This window comes from Cydia pomonella, chromosome 4 (genome assembly GCF_033807575.1).
Source record: "Cydia pomonella isolate Wapato2018A chromosome 4, ilCydPomo1, whole genome shotgun sequence".
Lineage (NCBI taxonomy): Eukaryota > Metazoa > Arthropoda > Insecta > Lepidoptera > Tortricidae > Cydia > Cydia pomonella.
The window spans coordinates 18,766,570-18,794,497 of record NC_084706.1 but is presented as its reverse complement, the minus strand read 5'-3'; the positions used below and the strand labels follow the sequence as shown (position 1 = coordinate 18,794,497).

The 27,928-nt window shown below is 34.6% G+C and overlaps 1 protein-coding gene across 1 annotated transcript in view; it reads left to right on the top strand.

Moving 5' to 3' along the window:
• The window catches only part of LOC133517234 (carbonic anhydrase-related protein 10-like), a 54,795-nt gene extending 27,089 nt beyond the window's left edge, over nt 1–27,706 (top strand). The window contains exons 3-11 of the mRNA XM_061850452.1: nt 6,761–6,811; nt 12,848–12,984; nt 14,003–14,194; nt 15,966–16,061; nt 16,536–16,602; nt 18,894–19,048; nt 25,058–25,189; nt 25,776–25,824; nt 26,459–27,706. Coding sequence (XP_061706436.1) covers nt 6,761–6,811; nt 12,848–12,984; nt 14,003–14,194; nt 15,966–16,061; nt 16,536–16,602; nt 18,894–19,048; nt 25,058–25,189; nt 25,776–25,824; nt 26,459–26,481 — 902 coding nt within the window. The 3' untranslated portion in view covers nt 26,482–27,706. The remainder of the gene's footprint in view (nt 1–6,760; nt 6,812–12,847; nt 12,985–14,002; nt 14,195–15,965; nt 16,062–16,535; nt 16,603–18,893; nt 19,049–25,057; nt 25,190–25,775; nt 25,825–26,458) is intronic.
• Nucleotides 27,707–27,928: the final 222 nt, after the last annotated feature.

The window sequence follows — 27,928 nt, the reverse complement described above, 5'->3', positions numbered from 1 at the left end:
AATACACGAAGGTAACATATTATTATGTATTAGGGGAAATTAGCTACATAACATCAGCATAACGACTCTCACTGGCATACTAGGGGTTCATAGAGATGCAAAACCCATAATGCACGATTGCACGTATTATAAAATATGAAATTCGAGCATCTTAATAGACCATTCAGCTACGCAAACTTAGTACTCGTACCAACTCAAGTACAAAAGTATTTAGTATAAATATCCCGATGGGGAATATTTCGAATACATGAAAACGTATTTCCGAAGGCCGGAGTTTGTTGAGTAGCATTAAAAGATTAAAAGTCGACAGTTCGTTCAAGCTGTATCGAATGCGAACGGAAAGCGATCCTGGAGCGCGACATATATTTGCGATGCAGGCGGCGCGTCCGTGGCCAACTTCGCCTAGCGAATGCAAAAATTTAAATTAAAATCATAAATCAACCGTGTATCGAGTAAGTTTCGCGATCGGTGTATGTTTCGAATGCAGGCTTTGCTTATGTTTTTATTGTTGTTGTGTTTGTGTATTTTGTAAGTTATGAGGAAAACTATCTCGTGTGGATCGGTAATGTATACTGGAGCGGCATTCAGAATTAAAAATATATTTTTGTCACAATATTGCTATTACTACTAATTGGCGTTCTTACCAATAAAATAAATACCTCTCCTATACGGCTACCACCAGGTTTGACATTGCCATATTCGCTCAAGCCTACGTAGGTATCTTAAATACTTTTTATGCATCTCGCTCGTACTGGCATATTAGTGCAAGTGAGATGTATACAGCGTGTATTTTTGATACGACCGCATAATCAAAGTGTAGTTAATTTAGGCTTTAATGAACTCACTTTCATAGGTTTTATAAAAAACGGACAACTTTTATTTTTCCATATAAAATAATTCAGCAAGCAACGTATCACTACTTTGTTTTTTCAACTGAAAACATCGCATTTAGTTACGCGACGTCACAACTGTCACAAGTGCCTATGAAATGCGAAAAATTTCAAAAAATTATTATGCTGTGTGGTTGAGACTAAAGTAAAAAAAAATCGTTCAGTATCTTATCTTATAGCACTAAAACCTGCGTCTAGTTTACATTTGCGGTTATATCAAAAATAGGTACACACTGTAGAAAGTAAGTTACGAACATGTGAGCGAATACGTCAATGTCAAAATCGACGGTAGCTGTACTGGTATGGCATGGTACACTGCCTTTGTATTGTTTTTCACTAGTCAGAAGGCACAGAATTAGCAATAGTTTTTTATACATAATAGTCACGCTCCACCCCGACCCGAATGAAGTCACCCCGCAGTTGCAGATTACCTTCATAAAATAATATCAATTCAATTCGATTAGCAACGCAATAAAGCAATGTTCAAAATGCTGGTGTATTGCGCCATGCAGTTCCATATCATTATGGTTGCTTGTCAGTTTCAATAAATAAGATTTTTTCTTGTACCGCGTTGCCATGGTTACGTCATATTTTTTCAACTGACTGCCATAAGGAACTTTGATTCGTTCCTTACTATGGCGTATCCCCGCTCTGTGACTAGGCGTCATTACCCAGGCTTATGATTTCTCAGTGCTAAACGAGCTGAAAAGTAGGTAAGCCGATATTGCTATTTAATATATCTTTAATACTTTTTTAATCGCACAAATTATTTATTTAATTCTATCAAGTACCTGCATATTTTAATAAACAATATAAATAGAAACAAGTCAATTTACGTAATCACTGTGATCAGCAACGCAAGCTTTGTCAAGTGGACAAAAAATAAATCAACTACAGACTTTGTCGCCTATTAACAAATAATGTAGGTAGGTAACGCATTGTCAATCTTAACCACTAAGTTACTAGTTCAATTATTTCACTTTGGATGATTACTTCTCAGTTATCACTTATTTGACTGTCTGCTTTTCAACAGTGCAAAAGTGGCAGCATGGTTTCATTTTTATCACCTGTCACTATGCCTGTCACTTTCGCACTTATATACTTGTTAGAACGTGACAGGTATGGTGACAAGCGAAAAAAATTCAACCATGCTTAGCCCGCTGGCCTTATCCATTATACTATGCAGTGATGTTTCAATAAATTAGAAACTTTAATACAGTTCAATCAAATTTCGAACGTTACTTTTAAGAAAGTTGATAATTAAATAATAATAATTATTATAACAAATTGCTGTAAACGATACGTAGGCACTCTATACAAGTCGGAGTATTTCTGAATTAATTGCTTTTAAATATTATGAGTATAATAATCTCATAATCTTAATTAAGAGAACTCCAGGAAGCCGAAATTAGAAATTTTAATCTCCTACAAATCCTTCTTCCGTAAGCCGAGACCGTTTTAAAAGTAAAATTTTGCAGTTTTTAGTATATTGTTGGTATTTGCTTAAAACTATAACAACAAGCTATAATTAAAATGTAGCGGTTAAAATTACTGAAAGGAAATAGTATGAAAACTAGAATGAAACTAATGAATTATATTTTTGTAGGGCCACCGTCTGAGACATGCTCTTGGGTATGCAAGAGGAAGCGGGATGCGTAACAGTTATGGACGTCACGGTTGACAGTATAATATAACTGTTGCATATTAGACAGATTGGAACGGTTTTTTCATCCTTATCCACACATGAGTAATATTTTTGATACGACTACATAATCAAAGGGTAGTTAGTTTAGGCTGTAATGGCTACACTATTATAGGTTTTGTACAAAAAGGGACGACTTTAATTTTTCCTTATAAAATAATTCAGCAAGCAATGTATAACTACTTTGTTTTAACTCAAAATTTCGCATTTAATGACGCGACGGTACAAATGAAATATAATGCCGCACGTATTTTTTTTTCAAAAATTAATTATACGGTATGGTATTATATCGTACTTGGACTAAATTTAAAAAAATCTTTCAGAATTGTTTTATATCATTTAAACGTACGTCTAGTTTAAGTTTGTGGTTATATCAAAAATACACACTGTAGAACTTAATAAGATTATTGTCGTTAAATAATAATTTGATGCTTAGATATTTTTGAACAACCAATGTACCTACTACAGATATTTTTGGTTTACTTTGGTTAACTAAGATACTTTCAGAATTTAGATAAATGCCCCGTAAACAAAGTCGCGGTCAGCAATTAGTTTAAAATACAACATTATATTAGTTCATGGTAATTGAAAGTCTACCAACGATTAAAATAATATAATACGTGGAATACCGAATGCAATCTCATCTTTCTACCAGATATAAATAAATAAAATAAATATTAGGGGACATCCTACACAGATTAACCTATAGCCACAAACTCAGCAAAGCTTGTAGTATAGGTACTAGACGACGATATACATGCTTGAATAGATAAAATACATACTTAAATACCCGTACTCAGGAATAAATATCTGTGTTCATTAGACAAATAAATATCCTTATCCGGATTCGAAGCCAGGATCATCGGCTTCATAGGCAAGGTCACTACTCACTAGGTCAGACCTAAAATGAATACGATAATAAACATTTAAGATAAAATGTTTATTATCATAGTAGCAGACTGCAATACCACTGGTCTATACGGTCAATAGTTCTGCCCACATGCTACACGCCACGAGGGATATTGCCGGGGTCGGTATGAATTAAAGGCGCCTACCTATAGCAGGGCGGACACAAGATAGTACTGATATTGTTTTAGTATCCCTATTTGTGGACACGAAATTTGTTAATATGGATAAATTTGTGTGTTTGCGCATTTTGACGTTGTTTGATCTGATATCGGCTGTCCGATACGATCACAAAGAATTAAACATTTACTGTTTGTTACTTCTATTTTTTAATATATTTTATTTATTTTCGCTCTCTTTCATAATTTTATTGACTTTCTCTAGTCTATTGTACTCAGTGCTATGTATATTTGTTTACCGTTACTCAAAGGTTATCTGGAAGAAATTCCTTGAAAGGATAAGTTCACCTTTGTACTGCCCATCCTGTGTCATATTTAAGTTTAGTGTTTTGTACAATAAAGAGTTTATACATACAAACAGTCATTTAAAAAGTTGTTTAAATGTGTATTGTACAAAAGATAACTTTAAAGGTCTTACGGCCCGATTCGAAGAATGATTTAGACACGTTTAAGATCTTGGAAAGATCTTTAAAAGATCGATAAATAAACATGTCAAAATTGACGTTTATTTCGATTCCGCTGTGATCCCAATTAGATCTACTATCTACGATATTTCTAACGTCAAAGTGACACTGGTTTCCCGAATCGAGCTGCTTCTGTCAATTATACGATATGCAAACGATATCTAAATGAGAACTTATCGTTATCGTATCTCATTATTCGAATCGGGCCGTTAGACAAAATCACAGCTCATAGACGATTAAATCATAATTTAAGACGTACATATCTGTAATGATTTTAATGCGGTTGAAAGACGCGGTCGTGAAATGTTTCATGCGTTATAATTATATCAATTATATCACATAACGTCACTTTGTGGGGGACCTTCACGTACTCCACTGTCTTCGGGCAGGCAAATCGATATTTTACGAGATTATTTAATCTATAAATTGTTTTTGGTGTGATAAAACCTCTTTGAACCAACGTTTGAAACCTAATAGTTTGTTTTAAAAAATGTATTACTCGGCCAAATTAAGAAAACTCCGTTTCCATGCATATTATTTGCAATCAGTTACCTTCTTAACTCATTTGGATAATATAATGAAAAAGCACGAGAGGTATAATATACTGAAAAAGTACGCGTGTTTATTGTCTAGGATTATGAGCTAAAAATCGGTGGAATAAAAACGTCGTTACGAGTATGAGCAACTGCGTTGAAAAGGTCTTTATGGCGTAGGTGTTCCCACTTTTGTCAACAATTTGTTGCCATTTATGTCATCATCATCATTAAACTCGTGTAACTACTGCTCGCATTATAAAACGTTTTTACTTATCAACAGATCTTAATTAAGAGGTATACTTGTAGCACATACTGGTCCATACAAAAAGAGACAATGTTTTTCCTATTCTAAATATTTTCCATTCTCCATGATTATTTGGTATATTGTTGATAAAATGAAAACTAGGTTTATAGGTTTTCCTTTTTTTTCGAAATATGAAATACAAAAAAAAATGTAAAAAGCGAAACCTAATAAACAGAGCCCGTATATTTCATGTCGTTGACAGAAAAATGACGTCACGCTACATAGAGTATAATTCCAATTAGTATTTTCGTAACAATTAATAATTTGTTAACCTCTTTGGTTAGCTGATATATATACTTGACAATCAGTACCCCTAGTGTAAATAAATTCGATTTTGAAACGTGACGTACGCGTTTGCGTTTAGTCTCATTTTGTATTGGATTTAGAAAGAGCGCGCCAAGCGGGACGTTTTGGAAACTCAAAATCCTATACAAAATTAGACTTAACGCAAACGCGTTCGTCACGTTATGATGTCGATAAAATTTACACTAGGGGTACAGTACAGTAACGTCTAACTGACTTTCATCTTATTATCACTCGACGAATTAATAGATTATTGATGCATAAAATAATACATATTTTTGTATTTTAACAGTGTATTTCACGTAAAAAGTATTTATTTTTCTACGCGTCAAAGTAATTTATCTAAATTTGTAGTGTTGTAAAAAAAACTGCCTGTATGTTAAATTACGTCATTTTTCTGTCAACGGTATGAAATGTACGGGCTCTGCTAATAAACCTAGAATATATTATGCTGAAGCGATCGACATCAAAATCCAAGTGATTTGTTAAGATTTAGTTAGTGGAAACCGTTTTCTCCCGAAATGGAATTTCGTATTTATTATTTCGTTAGGATCGCAAAGCTATTCTTCCCTCTTATGTCTCTAATCCCATCAACATTTTTATGACACGTTTTCCGCTAATATCTCAAGTTTGTTTATATTATTTATGAGTATCCAAATCATAATAATATAATGATTTTTCAGTTTAATAAACAAAACACTGACCGCATTAGACATCAGTCGTCTCGGTCACGCAGCCGGTCCCAAAAATAAAAGTTCAAAATCGTGTATTTCATTCAATTTGTATGATTAATATACATTTGTATTTGTGAGGCAGAAATCCAACTTATTATGTATTTTTAAGCAAGGTTTTTCTAATAATCCAACTTACTTATTAATTATTCAACACGACTTACGTCAAAAAAAGACGGCCAGTTAGATTGTTTCGCAAGTACAGAATCGTAGATACCTGAGGACAGACTACGATTAACTACAATTCATGCAAGATCTTTTCAACTAAGCGGATTTTCCCATCCCATACATATGGCAGTTGGAATTCAGTCCATCTATTTCGGCCCCAGTTTGTGCCTATAATTTCCCACAAACACTGTTAAACTACTAATCCTTACGACTGGTCTACACAACCGCTACGAACGCAGGTGTGCTACGGTATTACTACGAACATCTCACATTACTTCTCACAAATGTAATAACAACAACTTAAATTCGAATGTATATATGACATTCTAGATTTGCGCAGTTTCATTGTACGGGTATAACCCTACGAGCTTTAAATCGCACAAATGAAAGAAAGTCGCTTAGGTGTACTATTCTCGTTGTTTCTTTTGACGTTTTTCTTCCAAGGACGCTAAATGAAGTATGAAGAATTTATAAGCAGAGAGCACGTGCCCGCCCGCCGCTTCATTCTCGAGGCGGCTAGTCGAGAGTGTTCATAATGAGAATTGTGCAGACTTAATTAGAGTCGGTTTGATTGCAGCCGTGAGTGGCGTCAGCTGGGAGGAATGGTGGACCTACGACGGCATCTCAGGTGAGCTTGCACCATTTTACTTAGGTTTGTATTTACATAAATATTGTTTCTCTTAGATGCATTAACAGAGCATTATAAATAAATAGTATCCCGGCCACCCGGCCCGATTCGAAGAATGAGATACGATAACGATAAGTTCTGGTTGTGATAAGTTCTTATTTAGATATCGTTTGTATGTCGTATAATTGACAGAATCAGCTCGATCCGGGCAACCAATGTCATTTAGACGTTAAAAATATCGTAGATAGATCTTATTGGGATAACAGCGGAATCGAAATAAACGTCAATATTGGCATGTCGTTTAATTATCGATCTTTTAAAGATCTTTCCAAGATCTTAAACGTGTCTTAATCATAATTCGATTCGGGCCGACCGTGATGATTCTAGTCTACTATTAAGTTTTGAGATATTATTTTAATACGTTTTGAATACTAAAGATATGCAAATTAGTTTGATATCAACCCGCCGTAACTTTAGAGTACGGGTTTTTTAGCATCCTAAAATGTAATCACCGTTTTCTCCGTTTAGACTCAGACATTTATTAGGAAAAGCAATGTTATTTTACATGTCATGTATGTATTTATAAATATATTATAAAGATATATAATGGTATTTAAAAAAAATACTGTTACACACATACTCAATTTTTCCGCCGATAGATAGCTTATGTTATGTTATTTTATGTAGTTTTAGGGACTACTAATAACTTTATATCGACAATATGGTATCTTTGCCCTTAAAAGGACACATTTAAAGATAATAACATACTTCTTGTACAAAAAAGTCACTTTAAGCAATTTGAAATTGGGATTCCTGCACTTGAAATTGTCATATAGTGAGCTAATGAGCGATAAAACCCAATTGAAAGCTTAATTCAATTACATTTCAACATAGACTGAACAATATAGGTTGTTACTCCACTCCGAATAAAACAGTAGGTACTGTAATTCAATTAGTAACAAGTGGTGTAGTCAGAACAAAAGGGTTTAATTTGATAAAATCCACAAACGCGGTCCCATTAAAATACCAACATACCAACGTATCCCTCTTTTTATTAGTACTCGAATATGGTTTAACCCGATAAATCGCTCAAAGGCAAAGCGGTACGAATATGAGTCGTGTAAAATCTCAATCCATTGACCTACCACAAGCGACGCAAAACATTACGTTTGCGAGCCGTATCAATTTCTCGTGCAGATAACATTTTTAGCAGTTTACGTGACGCGAAATTTATACGGGCGATTTATCTTGTATTCATATCGCGTTACTGGCAAAATTGTGAGGTGTGTTATCGCGTCATACGCGTACTTATATTTCACACTGTTCCTGATTATTATTCTCTTTGGGGATTCATACTACCTCTATGACAATGAAATTGTTTTCCATTGTTTCATTAAAGGTATATTCAGACCCGCTCAAATATATCTAGTGGGAAATATTTTAAATAAAGAAATGTTTTTTTCTTTTCATTTGTTTTGCCTACGTTAAAAGGGCGCGTAGAGCCAAGAAATAAGAAAAGAACGAAAGATATGGCGTGCGGCGCGAAACGTATACGATGGAAGAATTGCCGATCGCGTGGGTTTTCACGTTTTTCCTCAATAAGTCTGATGAAGTACACTTCTGTTTAAAATTATGGTAGTCAAATCTTTTGACTATATCACTAGCTATTTTATACTAAACTTGCACTGCTATGGTAGGCAGGGTCACGACACTCACGATACATAATTGAAAATCCATGGAAATTAGACTTGTTTTCGTGTTTTTAGGGTTTTGTACCTCAAAAGGAAAAAACGGAACACTTTTAGGATCATTTTCTTGTCTGTCAAGATGCTTAATCTCGGGAACACGTGGATTATTGAGTTGAAATTAAAACCAAATACTCAGGTCTACAGCCCCTTGCATTGCAGCTGTGAAAAAATACTTCTAAGTTAACGTAAAGTAAGATATGGCCATTATGCCACAAAATACGTTCATTCTGACACTCTCAAGGGAATCAAAATTTATAGGGTACTTTACGCTGACCTAGAGCTTTGAAATTTGGCAAGTAATATCGTCTTACATTACAAGTATAGGGATTTTTTTTTAACTATACATTTGTAAGTAATTAAATCATATATTACTGAACTATTTATAATATGTACCTACAAATTTCTACGGAAACCTCGGTGGGCGAATCTGACTCCCATTTAGTCCGATTTTATTTTCGTTTTTCTTCTATGGTGTCTACCTTAAGATATATAAATAGATAAATCATTTATTTGACAGCTGCAAAAACATACAATAAAAGTTTAAATCACCATAACAAGAACACAAATTATTACACTAACAAAAAAACCTTTTAAGGTTCATGGTCTTGATTAAAACGTATAAAAACTCAATATAAATTTGTTTGTCCCCTCTTAAAATACCTGGGGCAAAGTAAATATCCTTGTCTAATTATACTATTTCATTTTTCTTAACATGTCTTGCAGTATTTTTTTCAATATATTTAGATATACTTGTATTAATTAGGTATTATAATAGTTTTTCTTCTAATGCTACATAAGACTCATGCCGCAGCGCACTTTAACTATCACAATTTATTTCTTCTTAAAATTTCCAAAAAAGTTTAAATACTTTTAAATTCCAAAGGTATACTAGTTTACCTATAACATTAATAGATTTCGATTTCTTGTCTGTTGTTTTTTCTAAAACAGAATGTGTAGGGAAATTGAAAGTTCTTTTGAACTATTTTGAATAGCTCGGGTGTATGCATGTTCAACAGTTAGTTCATCAATTTGCTGCTCTCCGGCAACGAAGTAGGGTAAACTCTGCAAATAGTTAGCCACCGCGCTACTCACTGTTCGCACCTAGTTCGAGCCCATGCTCGACATCATTGACACCATTGTCTATGATTTATTTTAGGGTTCCGTTCCTCGAAAGAAAAAAACCGACCAAGTGGTGGTGAAGGTACCTATACACCTAGGTAGCCATACAAGGAAAAGGGCGAACCATCGCGGCATTACATCATATTGATAATAATAGATTATAAAATAACTCATTAATGGCCCAACCGATCATGTTCATAACATTTTAAAAACTCCATACTCATTATACCAAAAATGCCTTACATCATTTTGGAAAAGAACTTATACTTCAAACTGTTACGTCTGTGTGATAGTAAAGAAACGGCCAAGCCATATATTTTGACTAAGGTGTAGAGTTTGAGAAGTTAGGGCTTGAAGAGTTAAAAACTTGGCTCTACATGAGATCTGATAACTTTTTGACAGTGCGAGCCTTATGGTTTCGGCTTGGCAACATTTTACATGAAAATAGTTTTGGTAGGTATTATATTTCTACAATACATATATTTGGTATTGCTAACTATCATAATTTGGGCACTAAATCATAATATATAAATATAGTTCTGAACGCAAAAGGCATTTAAACGAAACTTCGCTAACGCGTGGCCATAAAGTGGGCGTGACCGCAACCGCTGCGCCGGCTTCCATGCAATTTTCAAGGTCGTAAATAATAAAACCGTGAACGCGTTCCAAAGCACTTTGGCTACTTTCATAGTTTCCCTATTGGAGTACTTTACCATAATTGAGTAAGATGTAAAATCAATTAAGTAGTGTATTGCTATATCATTTACGTATGTTAAAAATAACCAAAAACAGGCAAACGCGATTGGCGCATATAGCAGCATAAGCGCTGACACTTAACAATGCTATAATTTATTCAATTTCATAATTATTAGTATCCCTACTAATATTATAGATTCGAAAGTAAATGTCCGTCTGTCTGTTACCTTTTTATAAACTTAAACCAGGAACCGTACAACCGATTTTAATAAATATGTATAAATCTACAGTCACCAGCAATTAAGTAGGTATCCCTCAAAGAAGTTCCTCAAAACGTTTCTACTGAAAGGCTCTCATTAGAATATAGATGACATAATTCAAACCGGATCCCTTTGTTTGACATAATTATTGAAAGTCATAATGTAATGATAGTCATATTATCATTAGTCATAACTCTGAAACCGATAACTTTTCAGGAATTTTCTTAGGTTATCCTATAGATAGGTTAGGTTAGGATCTTAGGACAGGTTTGTTTTATGGCAATCCTGAAAAGTTACGCGTTTCTGACAAAATCATATTATGCGTAACGAAAATGCGGACAAACAAAACATTATGACTTAAAACTTTATGGGAAACAATAGAGACCCAATTCAAACCATATGTCTATATATTAATTTTATATTCTTTTGACATTGTAAATTTATTGTTTCCTAATCTTTATACAAGCAAACATACTTTTATTTTCTGTTCAATAATATATATTCTATTTCGCTCTGACTTTTTTACCTGCTATAATATTCATTGACACGACTGTTCTGTAAATATTAATTTTTATCTTTTGCCATACCCCTAGGGATTTCATGTACTTATACTATTTTACTGTGTGGTATGTGGTATTGGATGCAAATAAAGAAATGAATGAATTAAGCAGTGAGCTAACGTGGAAATGTGCAGCGAATGAAGAATTAATCTTGAAACGCGTTTAATAATTATTTAGTCAACATCCGGTTATCCGGCCATCGTGGCTGTTTGTCAAGTCCAGTTTTCACTTTACTAGAAGCACCTACCACACATTTACGGAAATAAATACTATGTTGACACTTTGACAATGACAGGTATTACAGGTAATGGTTTCAAAGAGGCAAACATTCTTACCGTTGCATCTCAATGATATACTTGAGAATCTTATACACCGTGGGCTCGAATAACCCGACAGATTCTATAGGTGTATTCTTGACCGCATTTAAACACTAAAATATCATTTCCTGAACTCTGTCTTGTTTTAGAGATACTGACAATTCTTGTGAAAATATATTTGTGTAATTACTCAGTGAAAAATGCCTTTTTGGCTGCGACGCTGCCATTTTGGTTTAGACATACAAACTGACAAACATTAAAGTTTTAAAGGAAACTCCCAAATTTATCTAAATACAAAAAATAAAACCTTTACGTTTTCGTTGTGATGTTGTAAAAAGAAGTAACGTGTCGTATTCAGAAAATACGCACAATAAAAAAAAAAGTTTTTTTTAAGGACACTTGACAAAATCAAGCTAGGCAAATAAATGACACATCTTATTCATCTCACGCTATAAATTCGATTACAGTCACATACACATACACACGCACTCAAACAAAACACACCCACACGCTATGTTAGCCTACTTTGTATAAAATGCATTTTAAATCCCATTATTTTCTAATCTCTAGTTTCCACTTAGTTATTGCATGTTTGTTGTACCTTTGTGGATATCGGTTATTGGCTATGTTTTCTGTTCACTTTGCTATGTATTACTTCTGTATTGCTGTTGATGCCCCAAATAAATATAATTACTAGAGAAAGGCCTGGAGAATACTCAAGATTTCTAATATTTTTTGTTTTTAGAATTAATAAAACTTGTATTTACAATTCTATTTACTTACTATTTTTTCTAATAATAATATATCTCTAGTTATTTTAGTTCTGAATAAAAACATGATGTGCTACATTTTATAGGCTACGGTCCCTACGTTTTCCCTGGTGTAATATTTCAAAAACGACTTTTACCTACCGGAAGACCCTTTTCCATTAAATAAGCAGTGAATGCATTTTACCTCTGTGATAGTGTATTTCAAACCATTAACCTATGCTAACAAAATGAAAGTTAATGGCCGGCGTACAATATATAGGTGTTAAGTATAATTAATTTTTTTTAATGTTATTTTACTCCAATGTTTTTAATTCAATTTTAAGTTCTGTTATTCCAGTTTTTTTTTTATCAGAGCATGACATGATAAAACGTATTAAATGAAAGGCTTCAAAATTGACTACCCAAGCAGCAGAAACAAGAAGTGTCACAGCTCTTTGTCTAATTGCTACGCGCTTACACTCGATTTATGCCTACACTAAATGTCTGGTGTTAAGAGTCGCCCCGTATTAAATGCTTAACGAAATTATATTTCTAAAAGTCATTTAGAAATATTTTTTATTTAACAGGGCCAGCGTTCTGGGGTTTAATCAACCCAGAATGGTCTCTCTGCAACAAGGGCCGGCGTCAGTCGCCAGTCAACCTGGAGCCGGACAAACTGCTGTTTGACCCCAATCTACGGTTCTTACACATAGATAAGCATAGGGTGAGTATATAGCTCGTGGACCCACATTCTAACATTTCATTATGATACTGAAATATGTAAAAACCCCTGGATTTTTACATATCTCAGTGTCATATTACAATGACAAATTATGTGCATAGTATGGAATTTGCGAGTGCTACATTTATTTTTATAAACAGATCTCTATATTTTTAAGTATTTTTCAAATTACTGTAGGTAGGACCTAGGACACAAAAAGGTACAACAACGTGTTACAACAACGCTATATGCAACATACTACTTTAAAAAAATTCAAATATAAAATAAATATTTATTTTTTTCGAAAATTACCTATGCCATTTAATTTCCTTAATCGTACTTACTCATGCCCCGAAGTTAACGGAATTCAATAAAAACACGGTGTATAAGTTCTCATTTAGATATCATTTCGTATAATTGACAGAAGCAGCTCGATTCGGGCAACCAATGTCACTTTGACGTTAGAAATATCGTAGATAGATGTTACTGTGATCACAGCGGAATCAAAATTAACGTCAATTTTGACATCTCGTTTAGTTATCGATCTTTTAAAGATCTTTCCAAGATCTTAAACGTGTCTTAATCATTCTTCGAATCGGGCCGCTACTTAATAAATTCAGCCATGTAACCAATTTAACATAAATTTAAATGCAAAATTACTCTGTATGTCTATTATCTATTTTCACTTAAACCGATTTATATGAAATTGGGTATGAAGATCTATAATTTGAGTCCCGGAGAAGGATATAAGTAGAATAGATTTTATCAAGAAAATCATGATTCTAGCTAGAGGAAATTGAGGGCAGAAGCTGGTTTTCAAAAGAAATCGAATTTCACATAAGTATAATGTAGCGTTTATTTCTTTTTGCAGCAGACACAATTAAGTTATTTAACGAACGACGCATGATTTATTTAAAAGCAAGCCGATAAATTTTATCCACATTACGAATTCAACATTTATTTCAGGTAATTATTCAATTTGTTAACCTCAATTTATTGCTAAGGCGTTTATTGCTCGCAGATAAATGGACTGATAAGCAACACGGGTCACTCCGTGATATTCACGGTGGAGAACGAGACTCGACACCACATCAACATCACCGGGGGCCCGCTCTCCTATAAGTATCAGTTTCATGAAATACATATACATTACGGTCTTCATGATCAATTTGGTTCAGAGCACGCCATCAACGGATATTCGTTTCCTGCTGAGGTAAGAAACAAACAATTTTTTCTATTAAGTAGGGACTTATAGTGCTGTTCACCTTTTGTGCTAACGTTTTTTTTTTTTTATATATAGGTTTTTTTAATGATATTTGGGTGGTATAAGATAGTTAACTATTTTGTTATTCTAATATTAAATAGGAGAGTAGGAATTATATTTTCTACTGCATACATACATATATATTCCTAAATACCGACCAGATTTATCAGAAATTATAAGGTAGGGTCAAAATTCTTTTCGTTGTCTTATTTCTGACTACACTGTCACGCTTCTATTTTTGTTTTTTATCAAATTAAAAAAGAAGTTGAGTGATATTCCATATCATTTCTAGCTGTAGTTCTCTTGACAAAAATTAAAAACTAAATTTCACTCCATACAAAAAACTCCACTCCGTCACATTATTTGGTATGAAAAACAAGACAACGAAAAGAATTAAGATTTAACTGGGTTAAGAACATGATTTATTTTTAATATTCTTAAATATTCGTAGTTTGTTAGATACTTGACTGAATATCCTTCAAAAGTAACTAAATATGTATATAGCGTATTCCAATAAATCATTTCCTTCTTCTACGAAAACATTTATTTATCTAGCAAGAAAGTAAGCCTTCGCAAAGTTACATCGCCGAATAAACACGTTACTCCGACAGTAAATTTTATCAAAGATTCTTTCGAGAGGTCTCAAAAGAAGGCGTAACAGATGTTTTCACACGCATCGGCCGGCTCCGACACGGAGACGCCGAAATCCCAAACGTAATCCCGACGAACGACTGCGAGCCAACGCAAGCGCGATTCGTGTTTATTTATCTGACAAATTCTTACGCAGCCACTTTAAATCCCAAAATCATGTGCTTATTCGTGTGTATATTTTTTACTCTTTATCTTTTGATAAGCGAGAAAATTCTTTCAAAATAAAACATTTCGTATACATATGCCTTTTAAGACATAGTAATTGATCAGTACTTGATTGTTGTCAATATTCTATGAGTTATTTAACCTGCACTGAATATATAGAGGTATATACCTACCATAAGCTGTAGCAACAACAAATAAAATAACTACTACTTACTAATACCACTCGTACCAGTATTAATATTACATTTTTTTTTTTCATTAATGACCAACACTTTGAGGAGAGGTATTTGAAGATTCTTGTCGGGAGAGAAATCGTGTAAATCGTAATGTGAAATAGTGTAAATAGAAAAAAGGGTGGGCTTCCTTAAAACGTGAGCCCTTTGGGTGGGCCGCTACGATAGATATGACCGCTTGCACTTTCACCATGTCATCACCCAAGGCAAAAATAGGCGTAACTTAGAAATTGGAAAAGATAAACGTAGAGAAGGAACTGAAAATCTGGATAGAAAAAGTATGCGAACTTACCCGCATTAAAAAGCGGTTGTCATGAATATTGATAGCAACTCGTAGCGAAACTATCTTCGTACGTAACTAAATATGCACTAAATCTTAGGATCTTAGGTATGCAAGTTAAATAAAAGATTTGTTAAATCCTTTTGTAAATAATTTCACTTGACACTTCGAAATAGAAAAGTCGTCTGTGATACGCTGTGCTGTCTGATGAAACAGTAAAAAAAAACTCTCACGACTAGGTATAATATAACTCAAGAAGGTTTACGTTAATTTGTTTTACCAAGAAGTTTAGATACCTAAAGGACGTTTCTTGTGCAGCATAATGCTCCAAAACATACACTGAAACACATTGTAAGACTCATTATGTATTCAAACTTTTCCATTGTTGCAGATTCAAATATTTGGTTTCAATTCGCAGCTTTATTCAAATTTCTCTGAAGCTCTGCACAAAGCTCAAGGAATTGTTTCGATCTCGCTTCTATTACAGGTAACTTTAACCATTTGATTCATAGAGTTAAGAAATTAGGTATTCACAAAGCCACTTGCGTGATCCACCCAATAATAATTCAAAGCAAAGTAGCGGCGCAATAATGCACTAAGCATGGAAATGCTTTTATTAATTATTAAATGTTATTTACCCAAGTATGCTTTTATAGTAATTGGAAATATCGAAATAGTGTCTGACCGCACCTATTCATAGGTTCAACCCAAACTGCGGGATTAATTAAGGAAATTGGAATTTTCTGCGCACCATTGGGTCCACCAAAGCTATTAGTTCAAATTAAGAGTGCCTGAGTAAAAGTAAAAACAATAGTGCTAGTCACTATCGGGTCAGAATTCTACTTTTGGGCAGCGTTTAATTTCTTTTCATGAATGGTTTTTGAAGTTTTTGTATAGTTATATCGTAAGTTTATTTTATCCTACTAAGATAATAACAAATAAAAAATATTAATTGTTACAGCTCGGAGATTTATCAAATCCTGAATTAAGGATTTTGACTGAGGAACTAGAAAATATTAAATATGGGGGTAAGCGAGTAACTAAAACACTAACGTGATTCTCTTATTAGACCGGCTAGCTCGAGTTGCATTCTCGCGCGCGACTCCATACATCTTGCGCGACTTCAAGTATCGACTCACGCGCGAAAACGCAACGCACGCTAGACGGTCTGATAGCGCTAAGGCTTTCTAAACCATAGCGTCTTGGAACCCGATTCTGATTTCATTTTCTCTTTATGAAACTTTTATGTCAGAAATCAACAATGAGAATCAGGTTCTTGGACTGCCTCGTAGATATATTAAGAGTAACGTAATACTCTATTTCGATTTTCGGTATATAATATATAGAGAATGCAATCTTTTTGTCAAAATCTTTATCAAAAAAACAAATATAATAGGAAAATATGCGACTGGTTAGAAATGCTTTCGGGAATGTAGGCTATTGAGAAAAAATGAAGTGGTAAAAATTGCGAATGACAGAAATCGAAACTTGGAAAAAACGATTTCCGGAAAATAGTAGCACCACCCGAAATATACTATACGAGATAGAATTTAGTTAATCCCGGTATTTACAGGTACACACCAGGGGTGTCACGAATGTCGCATTCTTCACATTCGCGAATACGAATGTTAGAGAATATGTAGTTGTTATTTTCATTCCCAATTCGAAAAATTTGTTAGTACATAAAACATATGTTACCTTAGAACGGGATGTTATAAAGTGTTGAAAAAATGCTTTACTTAAAAACAGTTTGTGCGCACTACTCGTACGCGAGTCGACGAGTCAGGACACGACCTGCGCACATTCGCATTCGCAAAATATTCGCAAATGTCGATGTGAATATTTAAAATGATGCGATCATTCGTATAAACGAATGCGAATATTCGTGACACACCTAGTAAGTACATATGAAGCAATTAAAACATTCGATCGCTGCATTTTTAATGAAGATCCCGGAATACCGGAATCTCGGAATGCTAGTGCTAATCACCCAGAGCGCCTATGTGATCTAGATGTGTTACACTCTCAAGCTTACAACAAAACCATTCAATCAATTAATAATCAAAGTCAGTTTAGGATTAAGTGTAAGGCCTGAGTGGACGCTCGAATTGGGCGTGCAGCGGAGCGGGGCGTGCGGCGTGCATGTTAAACAAATGCAAACGTATAGGAGCGGCCACAGTGCACGCTGCTCACGTCACTTGTGAGCCCGTCGCCACGCTGCACGCCCCGCCAAACGCTCTGCTTCGAGCGTCCACTCAGGCCTTACACTAACAGTGTCTCTTTACTTTCGCCCTATGTATACGTATTTCAATGCTTGTGTTTTCATAGAATTACATCGAATCAGTAGTGTCAACTAATGGTCAACTAGGTACTACATCAATTCAATATGGTGGTTATGCATTAGAATATACACAACAACCCGCAGGTAATCTGCAATACTCGTACAGTTGCGGTGCTGCCGTCCGACAACTAATACCCACATCAGAGGGCCTACCGCGTACCAGGTTCGACGTATTACGTCCCTGTCACTCTTACGTACGAATTTACAAGTGCGACAGAGAGGCAATCGAACGTGGTTCGCGGTAGGCCCTCCGATTTTGCCCAAAGTCATAAATCAACAGTCACGTCTCTAACTTAGTCTACCTTAATTCCATATAAATGATTAGTACAGGCACGACATTTGTCTTATTAGACAAATATTTTTGTAGAATCGATTTATGTACCGGTATATTTAGGACGATTCTTGAAATGTAAGCAGGGCAAACACACGGTAAATATTAATGAATAGTTCACAATCGTATTTTAATTAAACAACCACACCTTTTTTCTGCTTTTTTTTTAAATATTTTATTAAGTTCCTAAAGGTTTAATTGTCTACCATCATGGTCACCCTACAACTTCTAACGGCCCAACTCGAACAATCATTTTAATCATTTATTTTCAATGTACGCTGTCATCAGTGTGTTTGCCATTGCTTGTCACGCTTTTAACATAACACAATTTGCAATACACTGCGTCTTAGAATAAACTTTGTAGTGTAATAAAAATCAAAACGTAAGTTATTTTAAAAAGTTGCAGAGCAAATGTTTGTCACTTTGAAGTGTCAAAATGTTAATATTATTATTTATTACAACATAATAATAGGCGACGGTACTCGCTTCAAACGGTGCCAACCCTAACGGCTCGGTCCCATCAGCAACGTTTAGGCACGTTCGGTATACCTAAACAGGGGGTTTGTTATATAGGTACAGTGAACCTTCCGTAGGTAGTACTATTATTTATTCTGTGCTGTAGTGATCATTGAACTCTAACTTATCAGGAGCGGAGATGCCAATAAACAAGCTGTCGGTGCGGGGCCTACTGCCCGACACCGACTACTACATGACGTACGATGGCTCCACGACGGCTCCGGCCTGTTTCGAGACCGTCACGTGGATCATTATCAACAAGCCCATCTACATCACTAAGCAACAGGTACTAATTAAACGACTACCGTCAATTGTACTAATTTACCTTGGAGGATAGCATGCCACAATTAATCAAATACAGTTTAGAACCAGAATTGACCCATTTAAGCTGTTTGAGTTGTGTAGTTAAATCGTGATTTAATCGTAACGGCTATTGGGGAGCATGATTATTTAATAGACTTAACAATAATATGGCTTAGGGTACCTTATGGGGCCCTAGTAGATACGCATGATAATTATGGACTTAAATAGCTCTATTTTAATTTAGATTTAATTTTATAATATGTTGACTTGTGTGATTTGTTTTAATTTTGTTGCGTTTCATTTATTGATAATTTAGTGGTATATCTGTAGAATGTACAATGTAGATTGTATTTTAAATTATATTTTATTTATATTTAATTTTGATTATGTCACATCACTTTACATTACTAATAAATTGTTTTTCATTACTAAATAATATATAATTACACATTACAATTACACTTGCATAATAAAATCTATGTCTTCAAAAATAGCGCTATTGTAGTGTCCACTTAAAGGTAACATTCCGAACAGCTGCACTACTGTGTCGACATTACTGCTGCGGCGTTGATACCTCCGCTGTACAAACTGCAACACTTTTAACTGTCCATCGGTGGACCTTATGCTATTTGTAATAAGGTCCACCGATGGACAGGTTAACAGTGTGGGCGATGGTATCTGTCAAAACTTTATGATGTTCGCCGCCGCATTACTGCCACGAATATGACATTTTGATCCGTCACTCTCTTTATCATGGAAATTGACAGATGTAGCGCCCGCGTCAAGGCCGCAGTAAAGCTGCAATTGCTATCTTAGCGTTCAGCTTACTTTAATCTGTTGCAATTCCTATTTATACCTATTTCAATAAAACTGACAAGGGTATTACATATTCCCTTCAGCATTTTTATTATTTACTTATAGATTATAGTTGCCGTATGTAGTATTAAGCTAACATTACAATTCATGTTATTTAATTAGTTCTACATGTAATATTTAGAAAAGATAGAAAATAGATTTATTAATGTCCAAATTATTAAAACATAAAATTAAATAATATATCCCCGCTCAGCATTTTTTTATACTACGTCGGTAGCAAACAGGCATACGGCCCGCCTGATGGTAAGCAGTCTCCATAATGCCGCGCAAGCCGTGGTGCTGCTTACAACTATCAAATGACGTCACAACAACATAGACAAACAAGATAATTTTTTGTAGTAACAAAAAATAAAAATAAAATTATTGCAACATTTGAATACATTCAAATATATAGCACATGTCACATATTATGTTATTTTATTTTTTTCAATTCAGCAATAAAATTTATAAAGAGATATATTTAATAATATTTTCAGTTGTGACACATACAAGTGAATACAAATGGGTTCAGCAGACTGCATTACGCGCACCATTTGTTTAAGACATGCACATGCAAGCTGCTAGATTGCGCTTCAAGAAATAGCCACACGGCGTTCACTCAACTCCGAGATTGCGAACAGTTTCCACTAGCACTTAATTTCCCCAACGCAAACGGAAAACATAAGCAATGATTTATATTAACAGCCACACAACGCGGCACTTTCAGTTTACTTTTAACACGTACATAATTCACGACGGAGTCTTTGTCTAAAGGCGAGGGACGTGAGTTGTTTATTGTAGCGTGAGCACAAATGAAAATGTTATTACGCTGCCCGGCCACGGCTGAGTACACAGAAACTAATACTACGAGTAACTAGATGCCGCAGTGACGCCAGCACCCTTCTCCACTTCCTGGCACTGAATCGTCCTCAATTCATATTTTTTTTGTCTCAATTCGCACCCTACAACCTAAAAATAACAATTATAGTTATCTATTTACAATTTTTACGCAAGTCTTAGTACTGAAATCGAAAATAATTGAAATGTACCTTTATTTAGCGCTAAAAACTGCGCTTCTTACTTTACGGTTAGAGGATTTTCCTCTCGCGAACACGACTGTGGAATTAAATCCCTGCCAAAGTTTTCTATAATCACTAATAATGTGGTAATAAAAAGGGTATACGAGGAGAAACTAACACCCATAGGCTACGATAACCGTTCAACATAAGGCGGATCTTATTCTTGTTTGTAACCAACATGGTAGAAGTTATTGTATATTATTGTTATTGTATAAAAGTTATGCCTAAGCGGCGTGGCGGCTCATGTCGAGATTGTGGAGGGTCTTGTATTAGTTTGGATACGGACGGATATGGACGGATTAACGTTGGTTCCTTCGGAAGAGGCGTTGTCTCTTGTGGGATGCAACATGTGTAAGTACATATGCTGCATCTCATTTGAGACACACTCTGAAGTTGGCGGGATCGGCGGCAGAAACGGCTGCAAGGCTCAAACACGCCAAGTACTCCACCTTAGAAGTGGCGTACGATTTCGTACCGGTCGCCGTGGAGACTGCTGAACCCTGGGGTAATGAGGCTCTGGAGTTTTTTAGGGAGTTGGGCAGGCATTTACGGGAGAAGGGTAATGATCCCCACTCTGGGTCTTGGCTGGTCCAACAGGTTTCCATCGCCATACAGCGAGGGAATGCTGCCGGCATAATGGGAACTTTTGGACCGGGCTTGTTGCAGAGTGGGGATGGGCGTTAGATTATAGGGGTGTTTGACGAAGCTTGTTGCGGAATTTATAAGTTGTTTTAGTTGTAATGTACAATGAGTTTGTGATGATGTTTGTGCGGATTAAATTTGTGTTTTGACGAAGCACGTGGCGGATTGCATTTGTATTTGCATGTTAGTATAGATTCTCATTTATGTAAGTGAAGTTTTAAAATAAACTGTATCTGTGGTTTGGATACTGACATCATAAGTATGTAGTCGAGAGCCTATCCTAGCTTACAGGCCAATTCGAATGTGCACTGACATCAAACCGACATTACAATGATATTGGAATTATATACATTAGCTGTCATTCGCGCCGGCGTTTCGCTTGCATTAATACTTGCGCAGACAAGTCTGAGCGAAATGAACGCGCGAATGACAGTTAACTGATATAATTCCAATATCACGTTCGAATTGGCCTGTTAGTCAGCTTGGCCACAAAAGTCCCATTTCTCACCGCAACACCGTTTGCCTGACTTCCCACGGACCACGTTAATCGCGGACGCGAGTTACCTTAAGATAATTTTCGACACTAGAGGTACTTACTTTTATGTCCTCTTTCCCATCGAATCAACAGCGGTCGCGTGTATGCAGTCCGTTAATTCTACCGTGGTTCCACACTCCACGCTAACGTAAAAGGAAAATTTTTCAATTTACCTGAAATCGCTCGCTGCCTTTGTACATGTTTACAACGTAATAACGAAAGCGGAACGCTCTGTTATCGTATCCAATAATGCTAAAAGTCTTCGGGTAAGTGCACTGATTTTGAGGTACCTAATTCGATTAAGAATTGAATCAGTGTGAGGAGGACAAGGATTGTATTGGAAAAGTAATTTGCTGAATTTCAACGCGTCAAATTTAATGTTTCTTTATTCGTATGTCGTAAACACAAAAAGTATAAAGGTCACGTGACGTACCTACGTCAGAACTGTCAAACGTACTTTTAGATCGCTCCATGATAAATGCTTTTATAAAATTAAAAAGCTCCAAGCAGTCGAATTGTATGTATAGTGCAATTGTAGTTGTGTATTCAAACGTAATCTAATCTGACATCAGAATGACATCGACTTGATGTCATTCAGTTATGGTGCCTTTCGCACGTACTCGTACGTACATGTATTGGCGCGAGCGAGACACACAATAACTAAATAGAATCATTCTGATATCAGTGTACGTTCGAATTGACCTGATAAGCATGTTTTTTTTTTGTACATCGATAATCTGCTCGTGAGCTGGGTTCTAACACAATTATCAGTGCTTCACCCGAAACGGTGGTAGCCTATTATAGCCAGAATCCTTTTGTTATGTTATACTGCATCGCATATAGCAAACCTACCAACCTTTAATTGATGGTTTTTTATTTTTTTATTTTAGTGTTGCTCTTGTTTTTATTATGTTTATATGTGTGTATTGTGGCAAACGAATAGGTACCTACAGATGTAGTGAATAATCCTTACCCATCGTATTTTCACGGAAACGTACGAACGTATTTTGCTAATTCAGTCAGGCTCGATACAAAAAGTACTGAGGTTGATTGAAGTAACATGACAAATACGAACGATTCCGAGAAAATAAGATGCGAAAGGATTATTCACTACATCTGTAAATAGTTTATCTACCTATCTATATAAAATATTAGTTATTACCACTGTCAAATAATCTTCCATACGGCCTGACTCAAATAAAAATTATGATATGATATGTCAGTGTCAAAAGTGAATTTTTGACGTATCTTAGAATTCGAATCGGGCGGTATTGGTTAATTTCTTGTAAGAATAACTAACGTAGTTGATAACTTGTTCTTACAAGTCGGATTGTAAATTACAAGTTGTAGCTGGCGCAGTGTGGCGCGCAGCCCGAGGCGGCCGATGCGCGCCACCCCAATGCTTGGCAACTCCACGTCTGCGATATTAATATTTAATACACGCGACAATTGAATATAGTCTATGCTAGTAAATAAGATAAATTATTTTTCACCACACCAGTTGGAAAAAGGTATCTTTATTCTTCCAAAACAAATACCAAAGTTACATTTTATCGTCAATAATGGCAAAGTAATATGACACATATTTTAAGTAGATTGCTCACGCTGGCTGGTAGCATTGTTGGCCGAACGTTAATTAGAATTGACCATTACAAATTGAACCGTAAACTGTAACCATCCGTTACGGTTTACGGTTCAATTTGTAGTGGTTAATGGTCAATTCTAATTAACGTTCGGCCAACACTGGCTGGTAGGATACACTTTAAATTAAAGTGATCATTTAGAATTAATCGGTTCAATTTGTCATGTTGTAATTGTTTTCCTTGCGTTGGTGTGACAAAAAATGTTGTGTTATATTTGATGGCAAAGTGTGTATAACCCTCGTGCCTGTAAACCCTCGCAACGGTCAAGATTTCACTTTTTGAAGTCCGCTCCACTCGTGGTTCAATTTTGGAACCTTTCGCTTGCTCGGGCATCATATTCATACTTAATTATTTTTAATGAGTTAGTATAATCTTATACAATCTGACGATATTTTTCTGACATTGTTAAATATCATGTAATTTTTCAATGAGAAATAAATTAATCTACTTATATATATCTATCAATATATCAATGGCACGTTGAGATATAAACAACATCGTTGCACCCAGTAAAACAAAATATAACTTTATTACTACAATAAGAAGAGAAGACTCTAATAACAAAGGGAATTATCCTTTTCACTGTGTGGTACACAGTGTTAACCTAATTAATAAATAAAACAATAAGTTTTACTGCAAAATTAAAAACTTTCTAAGCTAAAAAAACTTGGTATTATTAACACGTTAAATCAAATATTTGGCAGCTTTCATACCTACTTAAACTAACATATACAAAATGTAACAAAAATAGTGGGGATCCGTATTGTACCCTGATGACAAAAAAAAAGAAGGAAAAAATATTTGTCGCGAAAAATTTTTGGGCTTTGCATGGAGAGTTGACCGACTTTTTTTATATATAGGACATTATTACACAATTTGAATAAGTCCCACAGTAAGCTCAATAAGGCTTGTGTTGAGGGTACTTAGACAACGATATATATATATATATATATATATAATATATAAATATTTATAAATACTTAAATACATAGAAAACACCCATGACTCAGGAACAAATATCCATGCTCATCACACGAATAAATGCCCTTACCAGGATTTGAACTCGGGACCATCGGCTTCATAGGCAGGGTCACTACCCACTAGGCCAGATCGGTGGTCAACTTGGACGACTAATATAGGAAAAAAAAATCAGAACACGATACTCCCCATCCCCACTGTCCCCACTATTTTTGGGGGATCCCCACTATTTTTGTTACACTGTATGGTTAATGCTACAGTTACACGGGCTACGTCGGCTGATGCAGGGCGACGCGCGCCACCCCAAGGCGCCGCTCGGCAACAACTTTAGACCCCCACAACCGCTCCATCATCGAGCGCTGCGTACTAATATCGACTTTGACCTGAGCAAGGTAATATAGAGTGAACTATACAAATCTCACTTTATTAAATTCATCTCAGTTTTTTTATTAGTACATTACTATAGATGCCGGGCAACCCCGTTTAATACCGAGATTTGTATTGTGCTTATCTCAAACTTGCAATGAAATAAACAAACAAAAAAAAACTGTAGTCAATATGTTTTATTCGTAGGTTTACCCAGCTAAAACCAATTAAAACTCTACTACTATTTGATGTTTGAATGCCAAGACGTTGTGTCACAATTTGACGTTTAAAAACAAAAGAAGGTTACTTACAGGTTTAGGTGTGTAAAGCTGTATAAATTCCTTTACATACTTATCATCTTCACTTATCGCACTGGCTACGTAGTATTTCCGGATCTAATTTGAAGTCATACTCGTATCAACATTTCATTGCAAGTTTGATAAAAATAATTATACATATTAGATTGTAGTTTAAAACGAGTAGCTTATTATTCTCCCTTCTGCACTCCCCAGATTGGTTGATGTTCCGCGACCAACTCATATACACTTTTCGTTAACTTCATTGCACGTTATAGTTTTTGGCCAGTTTATATAAATAACAATATCGTTTCAGTATCCCGGAAAATCTTGCCCGAGTATGCATCGAGATATGCATTATAAAGGTAAGCTAAATAACGTAAGAATGTTTTAATGGAAAGTAGAGCCATTGCCCCAACGCCACCTTATATTTGGATTTTTCACTTGCGTTATATATGTATGCGTCCCGTAAATGCCTCAAAATGATTATAAAAAAAAAACTAAATATATCGAAGGATTGCCAAGTCTTAAGACCTAAATTTTAAACATTGTTTTTAAAAATTTATCCACCACACCAACTGGTAAAAGCGCTCTTGATTGTTGAAAAACTAATGAGAAAATTGCATTTTATCCACATGTGGGACAAAGTAGTCAGATGCAAATTTTGAGTTGTTGCCTTATGTTATCTCGTAGAATTGACTTTAAAATGATGATTTTGAATAATAATGTTTTTATTACATTCATTTGGATTTGAGTCAAATTGATTTTTTTGATATGGTTGTGAATTTTTTTGTGTTTCACTCGGAGGCAAAGTTTGTTTAACCCTCATCTTTTCCAATATTAACACGAGCGGTTAAACAGCAATTTTGCGCCCTTGTAAAACAAATAACTGGTTTTTGTTTAAATTGCATAAGACACTAAAACAACTATTGTTTTATGATATTTGAATATGTGACATATAATGTAACTTTATTTATTTACTTGTGTTTTTTTTTTCAGCCAAAAGCTGGACTCAGTATTGAAGACTTCTGCACATATGTTATAACGACGAGCAGTATGTCTATGTTAAGCTATGTAGAAAACAATATAAACCAATTAACATTTATTTTGTATATACTCTTGTACAGACTTCTTAAAAAAATCTTACTTCGCTTAAGTTAAATTAACTGTCAAAATGTAGATTTGTTGACATTGTAATATTAATAGCTGATCATGTCATATCAATACTTACATAATCAAAGTTCGCATATAGATCCATATCCTTGTGTAGTTCGACTGGAATTACCATAAAAATGTAATATATAGTTACTAGTAAATAATTTTAAGTAAATTATAGTTTGGAACATCGGCCTCTTAAATAAATTAAATTCATACTTTCGGATAGATTTGCCCTCAACATCGGGTCTGTTATTACGTAATTTACAAAGTAGTGGAAATAATAGTAATTAAGTAATCAATCATGTATGAACGGTTTTGTATCCTTTACACAAGTACATAAATCATACGAATAATTATGTAAAAAATATTATTATTCATTCATTACCTAATTAAATAGAAGGTACTTATTTAGGTATCCTAACTTAAATTTATTTGCTTTATTGAAGCTGTCCAATTAAGAATATTGTGTTGATTATAGTAACTTTGTTATTTTTATAAATACCTAACAATTACCAGTTACTTACGTTAAACCCCAAACCAGGAATGTAACAAACGTATCTTGTTTTAAATAAAAATATTTTGATCGTGAAATTTAATTCAGGTATGATAAACCCAATTGCATTTTGCATAAATATGTTCTATTAAAATATTGAACTGATGATAGCATAATAATATATAGTATAATATATATAACTATTATTTTGCTTAATACTAATATTGTTATTAATGAAATTATTTCTAACATAACGTATATCGAGTTTTAGATTTTATAGTAAGTACATAGCCGCTTTGTACTTATATTTATTTGTTTCCTTAATTTTACTAAGAAGCTGTTATAAGTAAACTGTTCAAATAACTGTAGGATCTAAAAGTGTTTTAAATTAATGAATGTTTTTTTGTCAATTGCTGTAAGCCATATAGCTTTAATAAAATAATAGTATAGTTTAATAATTTAATTATATAGCTGTACTAGTGGCATTCTACGTATACATACACCTATTATACAAATGTATATGTATCTATTGGCTTTGTTCTGATTTTTATTTAGAGATAATTATAATTGTTTTACTAAATAATAACCTTTTTTGTCATTTGTCGAACCCAATTTGATGACAGGTAAAGCTGACACAACGCTTTATTAATTTTGTACTTAGCAGGGACGTCTGCTAACGAAACTAGTCAGTCAGGCAATGGGTAAGTCTCAATAGTTCAGTTATAGAGTGAGTTCGAGTCTCATCCGCGTCAGTGATTTTTTCTGTTTCCTTTATTCCAATCATTGAGGTTAGTTTCCATCTAGTTTTCAATAGAACA